The 15560-nt window shown below is 37.0% G+C and overlaps 2 protein-coding genes across 3 annotated transcripts in view; one reads left to right on the top strand and one right to left on the bottom strand.

Moving 5' to 3' along the window:
• The window catches only part of LOC136835943 (diuretic hormone receptor-like), a 185612-nt gene that overhangs the window by 145201 nt on the left and 24851 nt on the right, over positions 1-15560 (top strand). Inside the window, exon 3 of the mRNA XM_067099826.1 lies at positions 14648-14843. Within this exon, the coding sequence (XP_066955927.1) occupies positions 14648-14843 (196 nt within the window). The remainder of the gene's footprint in view (positions 1-14647; positions 14844-15560) is intronic.
• Positions 1-15560, bottom strand: part of LOC136835944 (monocyte to macrophage differentiation factor 2) — a 263773-nt gene that overhangs the window by 235225 nt on the left and 12988 nt on the right. The gene's annotated exons all lie outside the window — the stretch shown is intronic.

Below are 15560 nucleotides of genomic sequence, written 5' to 3'. Positions count from 1 at the left end.
TTTTAGACTTGTATGGCTCCAGTGATAACGCCCTTTGCTTTCCACCTGAGAGACCTGCCCGATCCCGACGTGAGTCAGAAATTTATTTCGTTCCACACGATTGTGTGTTGATGATTTCATCTTATCCACTAAGAAGCGGATAATTGAATGAAATGTTGTCTATTGGTCATTGCTGAGTCGGGAAGTTGGGGAAAACTCGCTGGTATGCAAGCAGTTAGCATGCCCAGGTAATTTCTCGGGCAGTTGCTCTCAGGTTCCAACTTCTTTTAGACTTGTATGGCCCAGTGGATAACGCCTTGCTTTCCACCTGGAGAGACCTGGGTTCGATCCCACGAGTCAGAAATTTATTTGTTCCACACGTGATTGTGTGTTGATGATTTCATCTTATTCACTCAGAAGGGATAAGCCGAATGAAATGTTGTCTATTGGGGTCATTGCTGAGTCGGGAAGTTGGGGAAAACTTCGCTGGTATGCAAGCAGTTACTTGCCCAGGTATTCGCGGGTGCAGTTGCCTCAGGTTCCAACTTTTTAGACTTGTATGGCCCAGTGGATAACGCCCTGCTTTCCACCTGAGAGACCTGTTGATCCCGACGTGAGTCAGAAATTTATTTCTGTTCCACACGTGATTGTGTGTTGATGATTTTATCTTATTCACTCCAGAAGGGATAATTCGGAATGAAATGTTGTCTATTGGGTCATTGCTGAGTCGGGAAGTTGGGGAAAACTGGCTGGTATGCAAGCAGTTAGCTTGCCCAGGTAATTCCGTTGGGTGCAGTTGCTCTCAGGTTCCAACTTTAGACTTGTATGGCCTAGTGGATAACGCCCTTGCTTTCCACCTAAGAGACCTGGGTCTGATCCCGACGTGAGTCAGAAATTTATTTCTGTTCCACACGTGATTGTGTGTTGATGATTTCTATCTTATTCACTCCAGAAGGGATAATTGAATGAAATGTTGTCTATTGGGTCATTGCTGAGTCGGGAAGTTGGGGAAAACCGGCTGGTATGCAAGCAGTTAGCTTGGCCAGGTAATTCCTTGGCAGTTGCTCTCAGGTTCCAACTTTAGACTTGTATGGCCTAGTGGATAACGCCCTTGCTTTCCACCTGAGACCTGGGTTCGATCCCGACGTGAGTCAGAAATTTATTTCTGTTCCACACGTGATTGTGTGTTGATGATTTCTATCTTATTCACTCAGAAGGGATAATTCGAATGAAATGTTGTCTATTGGGTCATTGCTGAGTCGGGAAGTTAGGGAAAACTCGCTGGTATGCAAGCAGTTAGCTTGCCCAGGTAATTCCTTGGGTGCAGTTGCTCTCAGGTTCCAACTTCTTTAGACTTGTATGGCCTAGTAGATAACGCCTTGCTTTCCACCTGAGAGACCTGGGTTCGATCCCGACGTGAGTCAGAAAATTTATATATATATATATATATATATATATATATATATATATATATATATATATATATATATATATATATATATATATATATATACACACATTTATATATATATATATATATATATATATATATATATATATATATAATATATATAATGCTACAAAACAGCTGCGCAATAATATTCCATGATGGATTTATGCGTAAAACTAATTACATGAGTCAAGACAACATCACTCTCAAAAAGTTAACACGTAATGAACGCTCATCTCTCGTTAGTGATGAAGTCTTCCATAAGATTCCATTGTACTGGACCTGCTTTTGTTATGCCTAAAGCTTACACCGAAGTAAAGATGACATGGTTTTTAGTAGTTTATTGTTCTCACACAGCAATTATCTCTTGAACTGCGTCAATTAACACCTTAATGTAAAAAATGCAGCTGCTTCCAGAAATAAGAGACAAGTCACAGAACAGATGAAGCAGAGAAGGTTTGGACGAGTAAACTAGACTATGCAGATGAGCTGTTGAGTCAACTCTCCTTTACAGAAGTGAAATGCAGTTGGTGAATTTAACGAAAGAAATGGTGAGATATAATGTTTGTTTAATATGTGTATAATAAGAAGGCTTGAAATGGTGAGATAGTCTACCTATAAGGAATGGTAAAAAAGAGAATGGGAGATGATAGGCTGGTATAATGAATAAAATCTATGATAATGTTATAAACTTGACCACTGTAGGGCCTTTGTATTTTCATGTCTGCTGAAAGTTACCAATGGATTCTATTGTCAAAATGCAAAATAATCGAACTAAAAGAGTTCTAATTTCAAGTGAAATACTTATGAATACGACATTTATATTTATTCTGATCCATCGTAGCAACGTTATTGTAGAGATGAACTGCTTTGCCTCCTAACCCAAGCTCGGATCCTGGCATGGAGGGAGAGTTTCTCCATTACATTCCAAAATTTAGATTAAAGGTTTTACTTGAAAAAAAGTATCCAGCAGTGATTGTGAATCGAGAAATTAATCGTTAATTGCATAGGACAGTTTTATTTCTACGCCGAGTGATTCACATATACACAAATCAAGTTAAGTAAAACGTACATAAGGCATTATAGAGTAAATTTAATCACCTTTAACATCACCATCTAGAAAGTATACCACTCTGAGGAAAAAACAATGGAAAAAAATTAACTCTAAAGTTGGGAATACACCCCAAAACAAGGACTATAAACATGAAATGCGTCGTTAAGTCCTCTTGTGTCATAAAGCTTTGTTTTCTTTTAGTCAAAAGGATAATCCCAGACCTTTAGGAGGTTTTTATACACACACACACACACACACACACACACACACACAGAGAGAGAGAGAGAGAGAGAGAGAGAGAGAGATGAAGGCTCCTTGCATTGCAAAAACAGGCAGCATCAACATCTCATTTTTGAACCAAGGCGCGCACTGTCTACAAAAATACCATCGTTGCATCTTGAAGCTGGTGATAAGGTATTGATAACCATGTCAGGGTTGAGGTTACACATTATCTCCGATACCACAATACTTATAGCGGCGAATACCGGCCGAAAACGACAGGAATGTTTAGTCAAGGTTTACCACAAATCAAATGCTTGTTGGGTGTGCCGTTCAATTTCTTGAGTTGATTCCAAAAGGGAAGAGTTCGCGGGTTTAAAGGCAGAACCTCTGCTCAATTCCCCTGATCAAAATATTTAATGTAAAATTACTTACGAACCTAATATGCTCCGGAAATTATCAACTAAGTACATCTCAGACAGATTCGTTATCCACTTAAAAATAGGAATAATTAGGGGCACATCATCCATATACTGTCTTGTCACCCATTCATCCCTGGGCAGAATAAATATGCACGAGGATAGATTAATCCTTGCCAGCGATCCAGGATGCATCACGTCCCAGGACCAGTTTTATAATATTCTTGTTACATTACAATAATCCTGAGAAAATAATAATTACGATGCTATTCTTAACATGCCGTCCATGTATCTGCCAGCTAGTCCTCTCATCTCTCCAAGGATGTACATCAGAAAATCTCCTTGAGAAGACTCTCTCTCTCTCTCTCTCTCTCTCTCTCTCTCTCTCTCTCTCTCTCTCTCTCGCTGATCAGAAGCATGACACAAAAACGGGAGATTTGATAATACTGAAACATGAAATGTACGGTAACCCATCAAAAGTTGTAACAACTTCTTTCAAGACAACTCATCTTTACAGATAAAGAGACATCAAGTCTGTGAATAATGAACGTGTCGGGTAACACAATTCTATAACAAAAGTAGGTAATCGGCCTAGCTTTATGAAATATTACAAAGTGCATTATGTCTAGAATGATGAGGCTTTAACTACAGTACTGGATAATCTATTGAGAATCAAATGATGATACATCATAAACATCAGAACGATGAACACTAAGTACAGTCGCCCACTGCTGAATTAAATCATCCAATAGGGCAAATGGCTTCAAAGTACTGAACAAAACTATAGGGGAAATTAATGAAAGAGACCAGTTAGAAAACTCCAAGGATGTAAAGCGAAAGACTCGAAAGGGTCACCAGTTAAACCAGCCACGTGCGAACCCAGTAGCAATGGCTGTTCAAGGGAAACATCCTAGCCTAACCTAACCTAACACATGGGATAGCGTCCTACCTGGCTGAGGACCTTTGGTCACCCTCTACTTCCATATTAATACACTGATATCTGAATATTAATATTAGTAGTCATATTAGCTTGGGTCGGATGGCTAGCTTCAGAGTAGTCATATTCGGAGGTAGCCGAGTTCAGAGTAGCTGGATTGGTAGATAATCGGAACTGAACTGAATACAGAAATTAGACCAAGGGCCAAGCACTGGAGCCTATGAAGTCATTTAGCGCTGAAACGGAAATTGACAGTAATAGGTGTGAAAGGTGTAACAGGAGGAAAACCTCGCAGTTGCACTAAGAATCAATTATTGTTAGGAGAGGGTGGAAAGCAAGATGGAAGAAACAGAATATGAAAGTAGGTACAGTATAAGGGTCGAAAGGGGTTGCAGCTCGGGGCCGAAGAGACGCTGCAAAGAACCTTAAGTAATATTAGTCTACAACGCACCGCACGAGGTGCACTGACGGCACTACCCCAGCCCCCTACGGGGAGTAGATAATCGGGCTCAGATAATTATGCCTCTAACCAATATGGAAGGCCAACTCTATATCCATTAATGGAAAGGACTTTATGAAAAGCAAGGAAAATCGACAGGAATCGTAGAAAGCAATCTCCTGAAAACTCTGCAAATGGAAAGAACGAAGACAGAGCTTTCCTCACAGGAAAAGAAAAGGGGCCTTCCTTCAATGAGAGTACTCCACTGAACAGAAAACCACGAGGAAAACTATCTATTTAAGAAATAGCTCAGATATGGCATAATGATTAAAATAATCTCAACAGACTTATTATAATTGAAACAGGAAAACTTCTCGATATGAAAACATAAACGAGGCAATTAAACATAGCATATAAATCGAGTGTTTTCTATTTTTAAAACCAAATGCCAATAGGAGTGACAATCTAGCGCCCTTTTTCAACCTGGGCCGGAGAAGGAAAAAAAGGAAAATGAAAACCGAAGGAAAAAGGTGGGATTCTGTCACTTCCTCTTAAAAGAACCAGAGAATGAAAGAATTTCACCAAAAATAGAGTGAATATAAATGGATGCATTATTTACTCTCAAAAGAGCATGAATATGACGTGAAATTATGTTCTCTCTACTGAGGGTAGATTTACTTGTTTTGGCTGCATGGTTCTTTTTGTGTTCTACATTACCTAACTGATCTGTAAAGATTTCCACAGTTGACTTGCTTATGTGATAGTTACACAACTGAAAGTTCAATTCTTCATGTAAAGTAAATAACATTGAACCATCTGTTTATCTCTTACACCAAAAAGAAAACTAATCATTCAACAAAATCCCTAAAACGAAAGAAAAGACGCAGAAAACAGAATGCGATACAGAAGCGTTTTTCAAAAAATTCCGAAGTGATACGGAAGTGAAGCGTGAAGCCATGCATTCAATACAGAACTAGAAGAGGGAGGGAATGAAGGAACAGCTACTGTCAAACTTCCCCTTGACAGCAATGTTCAACTTGGTGTGAATGCTCTGATCTTGTTGTCAATACCACGCAAGGCGCGCTAGGAAACAATAGCAAGAAGGGATCCCACTGCGCTTCATTAAGCAATGAGGCGGCATGAAAAATGCACTTTAAATAAACTCTCTCTCTTTCACACACAAACACACACATATTATACAATAATAATAATACACACACACACACACACACATATACACACATATATATATATATATATATATATATATATATATATATATATATATATATACTTAGACCATTTTCAAATGTGTTGATAATTCGCAGTTGAAGAATAAAGAAATCATCATCCAAGAGTATGATGTTCCAGTACTTAGACGTTGCAATTGTTTTTGCTCCTGGAAGTTGCCTCATGGTTTTTCCTGAAAATATTACGTATTTGAATTAAGCCGTCGTCTGCTTATCCCAGTATATGAAATATGATCATTTAACACCAAAGCTAAAAGTCATATCTCGACTGTCTCTTTTAAAATCCAGACTACGTCTGCAAGTTGTTTCTTCTTAACACAACTAAGAGGTGGTGGTTTTCATCATATGTGGTGAGCACACGATGCCATAAAAAACAATGAATAAATTACGTAGCTTGAAACGTTTATTATTAGCACTGTACTGGATAGCAGTCACTTGTATATATACGTATAGCCCCTTAAATTTAACCTATACTGATTTAAATAACTTGACCAGAGGGCATCAAAACGTTATGCTTCAGTGCCATGCACATTACGCTAACCGACAATGAGTGTTCGTTTATAACCTAGCGTTACTTTATAATAAAAGCACAAAGGCCTCACACCTCCTGCTAATATTACAATTACTAACCAAAACACGAACACATCTTACATTTGATCTTGACAAGGTCCCCTGGCACTTAAGTAAAGGGGCTTTCGCCAATAATCACTTGCTCTTTACCAAAAATGCATTAGTTGTAAAGGCACAAATCCTTTATTTGCAGTTTATAAAACGGGAATTCCCTTCTTCCGTTTTGCTCACGCATTAAGGATAATTTAGATGATCATTATTTTCCTAGGAAAAAAAATGTGGCAAAAGCACTTCCATCTTCTAAAGGGATCGTGTTTCATTATCTTGCTGCTAATACTATTTCATTGTGATGTTAGAATCCTGTCCCTTAGGTTTGCCCCAAAGGGAAAAATGATGCAGGCAGGCAGTAGAAGGCGCACACTTCGATACCGTCCCATTATGAAAAGATACGTTTTAAACGCTGACCTTACCCTTTAGTGCAGGCGACCTAAATACCGTTGGTGTCATTCTCCTTGCCTTAATTAGGGAATACTGGTATTTAAATTTCACATAAATTTTGGCATTAGTTTATATGTACTTTCAACTTTAAATAGAGAAGCATTTTACACAGAAACGGCTGTATACAAGAAGTGTCAGCGCATACAGCTAAACTTTATCATCTACTGTATATTACCACAGCTTTATACAGTATTCCCCTCCCATCCTCTCTCTCTCTCTCTCTCTCTCTCTCTCTCTCTGAGAAAGTTAAGTGAAATACCAAAGACCAGCAAGGAATGGCAACTTGCCAAGTACAAAGGCATGTAATCTGACAGGTGATAAAATAAATTGCCCGATGAGATCATTTCACGAGCACAGACATCCAGCGCTAACCGCTGTGATACAAAACTAAATAGTATCAGTTGTAGGTGTGGGTAGCACCAACACACCCAATCACTATATGTGAATGCAGTCATTCACACTGATTCATTTCATGAAGTACCACCTATAGGAACTACACACCCTTTACTCCAGCTACAGTAATTAGAAGCGTATGGGGATAATAGGCTGACATAGGCCTATCGAAAGTGATTAAACAAGACCCACAGCATTCAGCTCAAAATGAGATTTAAACGGTAGCACCAAACCAGGGTGATGTATCATAAACATTATTAGGAAGTTACCAAGAGATTAAAGGACGGGATGAGCCCGTTATTATACATCAGTGACAATGTAAGACTTTGTAAACATCATGATGTCAGCGGTTTCTTTCCAAAGCACTGCGTTCGGTAACTGATAAATCTTACGAATACTGGTAGATGTGAATGTCAAAAATTAGCTACTGTTTTCTGTAATGTTTATGTCTGCTTTATCGCTGTTATCGATGACGAAGATTACTATGTTTTCAAAAATAAAACAAACTGTCATAGCGTATATCATAATTCACAATTCAGATTATAGAAAACAGAAGATACTTATCATTCTTAATCATTTACAAAGAGCTGTTCATACCAGCCTCACATGACGAAAACAAACAAATCATTTAAGAACTATTTTTCAAAATACATAAAAGAAATTTTTGACGAACGGATACGCCTAATATATGTATGCACGGAACTGCATTCAATATATATGCATGTTTACCATACGCATTCTGTTATTTACTTTACAACCTCAAAAGGCTCAAAATACCGACTTAACACCATGGAATATAACCGTCTCACATTTCACGAGCACCAGGTAGCTACAAATAGCTAATCACAGCAACATTTCGTTCGGTAATAATGTCTCAAACTTTATTACAGCAATGAGCAATGAAATTCAGTAACGAGCACTATTCAGTAGTATTTATAATAATGGCAGAAAGGTTTAACTAAAGAAAATATCTGAATCACTCTCGAATATTTACTGACAGAGACAAACCGGCGAATGTGTAACATCAATAGTCTACGGGTGGCGCACTTCTTGTTATGACCTCCCCTCGTCCAATTCAGGGGCTGCCTTCTCTCCATCAACCCTTCGTCCGAGCTCCAGTACGGTACGCAACGTCCCTAGGGTTGGGATTTGACGTGTCAATTCTTTAAAGACGAAAATCTGAAAGTAGTCCGTTCTGTAGGTTGTAGGATCGGAAAGTATATATATATATATATATATATATATATATATATATATATATATATGTTATACTATATATATATATATATATATATATATATATATATATATATATATAATATTACATTAGCATAGGTAATAGAATGGGTAAATGTTTTCGATCTTCTGTTATTGACGAATGATTGATACAGTGTGAGAAGTCACAGTCATATACTACAAGAAACAGATTGTGTCGGCAATGAGGTAGGAAACTATTTGGTTGTAACACACAGACTTCAGACATTGTTGATAAACAGACATAGCTCATTCTCAGACTACGATTTTATCAGAAACAGAGGTGGAGTTGGTCCATTAACACATTACTTCTTTGCATAGCCATAATGATAATCTCTGAGCTATATTTTATTGCTCATTTTAAAGTTTAATACCATAATTTCTTTTGATATTAAAAGGATCGTTTATACATCCCTTGACTGATATTCATATTATGGTTGTAACTTTCTTTTATGAAGCTAGATTCAATGATGTTCCTTTCCAGTGCATTATTAGAATATACAATCCTTTTGCCCCTTCCCAGTTGATAGCATGATTGTTCTCACTAACATGTACAAATATACCACTGTTCCCTTGTGCATATCTCACACATTTCTTATGTTGTTCAATTCTTTTTTCCAGTGCTTTCCCGGTTTGGCCAATATAAAAGTTGTCACAAGACTTACACGGAATTTTATATACACACCCTTTAATATTGTCTGGGAGTTCTTGATAAGTACATTTTTCATTGTTGTATTGTTCTTAAATGCGACATTAACACCAAAATTCTTAAGAAGATGAGGATATCTTTCATACTATTATTATAAGGCAGAACAAGCAAATTTTTGTGTTGTAAGGTTCTTTCTGGTTTTGATACATAGTCTTTTGCCCTTCATATGCACTGTTTAATACACGATCAGGATATTTCAATTTTTGCCTGCATTCCTAATATCCTGATCGTGTATTAAACAGTGCATATGAAGCGGCAAAAAGACTATGTATCAAACCAGAAAGAACCTTACAACACAAAAAATTTGCTTGTTCTGCCTTATAATAATAGTATGAAAGATATCCTCATCTTCTTAAGAATTTTGGTGTTAATGTCGCATTTAAGAACAATACAACAATGAAAATGTACTTATCAAGAACTCCCAGACAATATTAAAGGGTGTGTATATAAAATTCCGTGTAAGTCTTGTGACAACTTTTATATTGGCCAAACTGGGAAAAGCACTGGAAAAAGAATTGAACAACATAAGAAATGTGTGAGATATGCACAAGGGAACAGTGGTATATTTGTACATGTTAGTGAGAACAATCATGCTATCAACTGGGAAGGGGCAAAAGGATTGTATATTCTAATAATGCACTGGAAAGGAACATCATTGAATCTAGCTTCATAAAAGAAAGTTACAACATAATATGAATATATAGGGATGTATAAACTTGATCCTTTAATATCAAAAAGAAATTTGTAAATTGTTTAAACTTTAAGGTAGGCAGTAGAGATATATGAAAATAGGATTATCATATTTGTAAACACAGTACGAGGGTAGTAATGTTAATGAGTTTCCAAACCTGCCTCCATGACACCTGTCAGGTGTGGATCTGAGGTATGGTCTGTTTATCAGCAATGTCCCTGAGAGTCTATTGTGATTTTTAGCCAAATGAGTAAAGCCACCCTACCTCGACACCGGCCTGAGTGGGGATATGGAGCTTCTAACGGTTGCGTATACCGTCATACTGTTCTTGTAGTATATATATTTGTGACTTCCTCACACTCTGTATCAGTCCTTCGTCAATGGCTTGAAATAAAGCTGGAAACCGGTCAGGACCTACACCCTGCTTCTTATTTTTCACTCTGTGGTAATGTATAATGAATCACGTACAAAAGGATATTAACTATATATATATATATATATATATATATATATGTATATATATATATATATATATATATATATATATATTTTTTTTTTTTTTGTAAGTGGTATCATCAATGACAATGTAGAATGATCTCTCTCTCTCTCTATCTCAATGACTCTCTCTCTCTCTCTCTCTCTCCCTCTCTCTCTCTCTCTCATGAGCAAACACCTCACATGTGGTCAAACAAACCTATAAAGCAGAATTCTCCATTCTGCAGCCGATTCATTAAGCGCACTGTATAAAGCCAAGCTTTGGAATTCTCCCCATGCGTTTGTGTTATTTAAACAATCTTCCACTAGATACTAGATACAACGTACCTATGGCTTTCTCATCCGTAACTAACCAACACTCCCACAGGTCCTCTACAAAAGCGATTCAGCCTTTTTTCTAAAATATATATATTGTGTCTTTGCAGACCTTATCAATGAAACATGTACCTACGTTTTAGTCGACTGTGGTGGATGGCAGGCTCGTGGAGGGCATGGGGGTTAAGAATCCCATCCCAAGCGGCTTGCTGATGGAAGGGGAAGGTCATATCAGAACTATAATTACTGTATATCACTCAGTTATAGACAGGATACATGGGAAAAATAAAAGCCTACTAAGCTCTAAGTCAAGAAGGAAGCAGTTGAATTACAGTCTTCACTCCGACCTAAATTAGTTACGACCTAATTTCCTTACGATCTACAGTACGTTGGTTACAACCTAAATTAGTTACGACTTGAATCAGTTACAACCTAAATTCGTTACGACCTAAATTAATTATGACCTACGTCAGTTACAATATGAATTAGTTACGACCTAATTTCCTTACGATCTAAAGTACGTTGGTTACAACCTAAATTAGCTACGACTTAAATCAGTTACGATATAAATTCGTTACGACCTAAATTAATAACGACTTAAGTTAGTTACAATATAAATTAGTTACAACCTAAATTAGTTACGACTTAAATGCGTTACAACCTAAATTCGTTGACCTAAGTTAGTTTGCAATATAAATTATTCTAAATTAGTTACGACTTAATCCAGTTACAACCTAAATTCGTTACGACCTAAATTAATTATGTCAGTTACAATTTTAAATTAGTTACGTTACGATCTACAACCTAAATTAGTTACGACTTAAATCAGTTACGATATAAATTCGTTACGACCTAAATTAATTACGACTTAAGTTAGTTACAATATAAATTAGTTACGACTTAAATGCGTTACAACCAAAATTCGTTACGACCTACATTCATTACGACCTAAGTTACTTGCAATATAAACTAGTTACAACCTAAATTAGTTACAGCTTAAATAAATTACAACCTAAATTCGTTACCACCTAAATTAATGAGTTAGTTACAATATAAATTAGTTACGACCTAAGTTACAGCCTAAATTAGTTACAACCTAAATTAATTACGAACTAACCTAGTTATAACCTAAATCAGCTACATGACCCAAATTAGTTACGACCTAAATAATTTCCAACCTGAATTACTTACTAAACGTGTTTTTAGAGCATAAGGCGGATGTCCCACTGACCTTGAGAAGAGCATCACTCCTCTTAATTGGGACTGATTAGTTATATCTCCCAAAACACTTGAATCATCAAACCGGTTTCGTTCCATTGAACTGACAATCGGCATACAGTTCTCAGCAATCGTACTTCCAATCATAACGCTTCTCAAGCCCTCATTTTTTTTCATGGTCACCAATTATACTTTTTGGAGTGTTTTGCTATTATAATGTTTGGCAAATTATCGGTGCGTCTCTGCTTTCTTCTGCAGCGAGGGTTTGTGGGTATCTAGGAGATCTCTTTAGGCCATGTCATTTTATTTATCTTTTACTGCATAAATATTACTGTAGATGATGCATTATTCTCTATATTCTGCTGTCATTGTCGCCTTCGGCAGATAACAGGAGAAACTTAATAATCATTCCTACTGCTATAACCATTAATGTCGTCAGCTATGATATCGCAGCTGCATACTGAATGAAAATAGTTTCAACTCTCTCAGAAAAAAAATACTACTCCGGAAAGTTTTTCAAGCACAAAAACCAATCAGTCAATCAAGACCGAACCTGTGACAGAGGCAAGTTGTGACACTGGACTTCAAAGAAACTAATAAAAGAAACTAATAAGTATAATAAAACATATTTACTGATAAAGGTGCCTTTTTTACCAGCTTTAAAGTAAGTATATTACGCACTTTGAATGCTAAATGTACTTACCTTCAAGTTAGATTCAAAGGCAGGCACTTGTATTTTATTAGATTTTGTAAAATTATCAAATAAGTGTGTATTAGAATACTGGAAACCCCACCACCCCCGTACACCTTTGGAAGATGTAAAAGGCCAAAGTAAACGCCGCTGCCGAGTGATGCAGCCCTCGGAACGCGTTTGCTGGGTCCGTAAATCTCCCCCAGCCTACCACTCACCAGTCCAACCAACTGTACACGGATACCAGCGTCTTCTGGGTCAAAACGTTTGTGGCCAGGAACCTCATCCTTTCCTAGGGACTTGTTGGCAACAGCACCGCCCCTCTAGAGACAGAAGGGTCATATGATTAAAAAAATTTTTACCTATAAATGTTACAGGCAATACGTGAAATCAGGGATTTCACAAAATCCCCAGGGAATTTGTGAAATGACCAATTCGCTTAGGAACATTTGATCCCCGAGGGCTAGTACTAAACACGTCGAAACAGTGATTCACCTAGACCGTTTCACCGTGTTTAGTACTAGCCCCTGGGGCGACAAATGTGTTTCGTCGTGTTTAGGACCAGCCCCTGGGGGATCAAATGCACTTAGGGACATTTGATCCCCGGGGGTTAGTACTTAATACGGCGAAGTACATTTAACCCCAGGGCTAGTACTAAACATGGCGAAATGGTGTAGATGAATCACTGTTCGCCGTGTCTAGTACTAACCCTCGGGGATCAATGTTCTAGACGAATTGCTCATTTATATAATATATATATATATATATATATATATATATATATATATATATATATATATATATATATATTATATATATATATATACATATAATATATATATATATATATATATATATATATATGTATTAGTAAATGTTTCCTTTTTTTGTAAGAGGTGGCTCTATTATTGTTATTATTTAAATATTTTAACCAGACCATTGAGTTGATTATCAGCTCTCATAGGCCGGCCCAAAGGATTGGAATGGAATGGGATATTAGCGCTGGGACCGATGAGGTCATTCAGCGCTTCGATGAATGAAAATGAAATTTAAAGTATATACACATATACAAAGCTTCTTTTACGCTGGTCTGCAAACATAAAATAAATACATTTATACGTTTACATACACACGATATAAAAATACGTTAACAAAATTCGATGAAATTTTGAGAATTTTCATCTTTTAACAAGTTCATAAAAAATCCGAAGGATTTGTAGATTCCCATGATTTATTTTTATTTTTCATATTTGGTCGATTAAACAACAATTCTTCAAAAAAAATTTAAATTGTTCTTAAGGAAAATGTTGAAGATTGTCAAAATTTCGCTGATCGATTTATTTTCTTAACTTGATAGCTGCTGCTGATTACACTTTGGACAATCACACTACGAATGTTTCTTATCATGACTTTACACTCAGAGCATTCAGGAGCAAGATCATATGGATTACTCATTAGGTGTTCATGTGTCAGACGAGTATGACCTATTTCGAAGACGCGTCAGAATTACTTGTGTATGCCTCTGCCTCTGATATGATTAGCTCCATTTTCCAACACCTGGTTTTATCACCTTTAATTTGTTATTTTCATATTCTTCACTCCTTTTATTTGTAGTAATTGTTTTTTATATATGTTATATAGTCACTAAAAGGGATGTTTTCATTTGTTCTTATCACTCGGACTGCTTATTCAGCGGTTTTATCAGTCTCTTCGTTTCCTTTACTCCCTACATGGGCCGGGATCCGGCATATTTATATATTTTTCCATTAATATATGATTTATGGAATGAAAACTTAACCTGAAGAACAAGGCTATTTTTCGGGTTGTAACTCTGAATGGCTTCAATAGCGATTCTTGAGTCACTAAAAATCACAAATTTATCATTTTGGGAGAGGCTCCAAATAGTACTACTATACCATTCCGACTGTATGCTAAACGACAACTTTGTGATATGAGTAGGGAATAAGAGATAGGACAGTAGGTCTATAGGCCTATCAGTAAACTTAAATGGCAGCTTTGCTATGGCAACATCATTAATCATTGCGTTTCCCTCTCTTCTCCTGCAGAAAACAACGCGACTCTCTACTGTTATCCCAACGGGACGTGGTCCAAGACCTCCTACTATAACCTGTGCCTCAACTTCGTGACCCCTGCCCCAGAGCCAGAGGTCACCGTCACCACAAACACCACCATCTTCTACGTGGGCAACTCCCTCAGCCTCGTGGCAGTCACCATTGCCCTCTGGATATTCATCTCCTTTAAGTAAGTCTCAAACGCAAGCGAACCTTCCTTTGGATATCAATGTGCCTTTGGTCAGCCGTATCAATGTGCTTCGTGTTCTCGTTACAAAAGAATAATATATAGATAAGGAAACAATAATCAAGGTAAAAATAAAATTTAGGATTTTTTGTTACAGGCCATACCTAGCACTTTTGACGACAGAAATGGATCACAGGTGATGATATTACCGGCATTAGGTAAGCTTCTTAGGGGCAATTAAGTTAATCTAGCATTAATGGAGTGATGTTATAAGAGGATGCATCAACGCTCTCCTACTTCAGTAGTAGCAAAGTAATTTAGAGTTCATGGTAATCAAACACCTGCTGATGGCAGGTCATCAAAATGTCAAATCATCATTTCCAATCGTGAACATCAACACACTATCCGTGCATCCACAGGAAATCATTACTAGGACTGAATTACAAGGCAAGGTGATCAGAGAATGTCGAAGTGTTATGGGATCTATAATGTCAACTACCACCGTCTCAGGGCAGTCAGGAGACTCAAAGATTACTGTAAACTGTGAATGCAGAGTAAATGTGGTCAGATCAGACAGGTCATCTTATATGTCACACGATCAAGAAATACCATCAAATTCTCAACAAATATAACCAGATTCAAAGAGGAAACCACAAGATAGTGTATACCCACTTTCTTTAGTGATGACGTAATATAAATGGCGATCATTTCTTATACTAG

The sequence above is a fragment of the Macrobrachium rosenbergii genome, chromosome 55, assembly GCF_040412425.1.
Source record: "Macrobrachium rosenbergii isolate ZJJX-2024 chromosome 55, ASM4041242v1, whole genome shotgun sequence".
In the NCBI taxonomy this organism is placed as follows: Eukaryota; Metazoa; Arthropoda; class Malacostraca; order Decapoda; family Palaemonidae; genus Macrobrachium; species Macrobrachium rosenbergii.
This window is presented reverse-complemented; position numbering and strand designations above follow the sequence as displayed.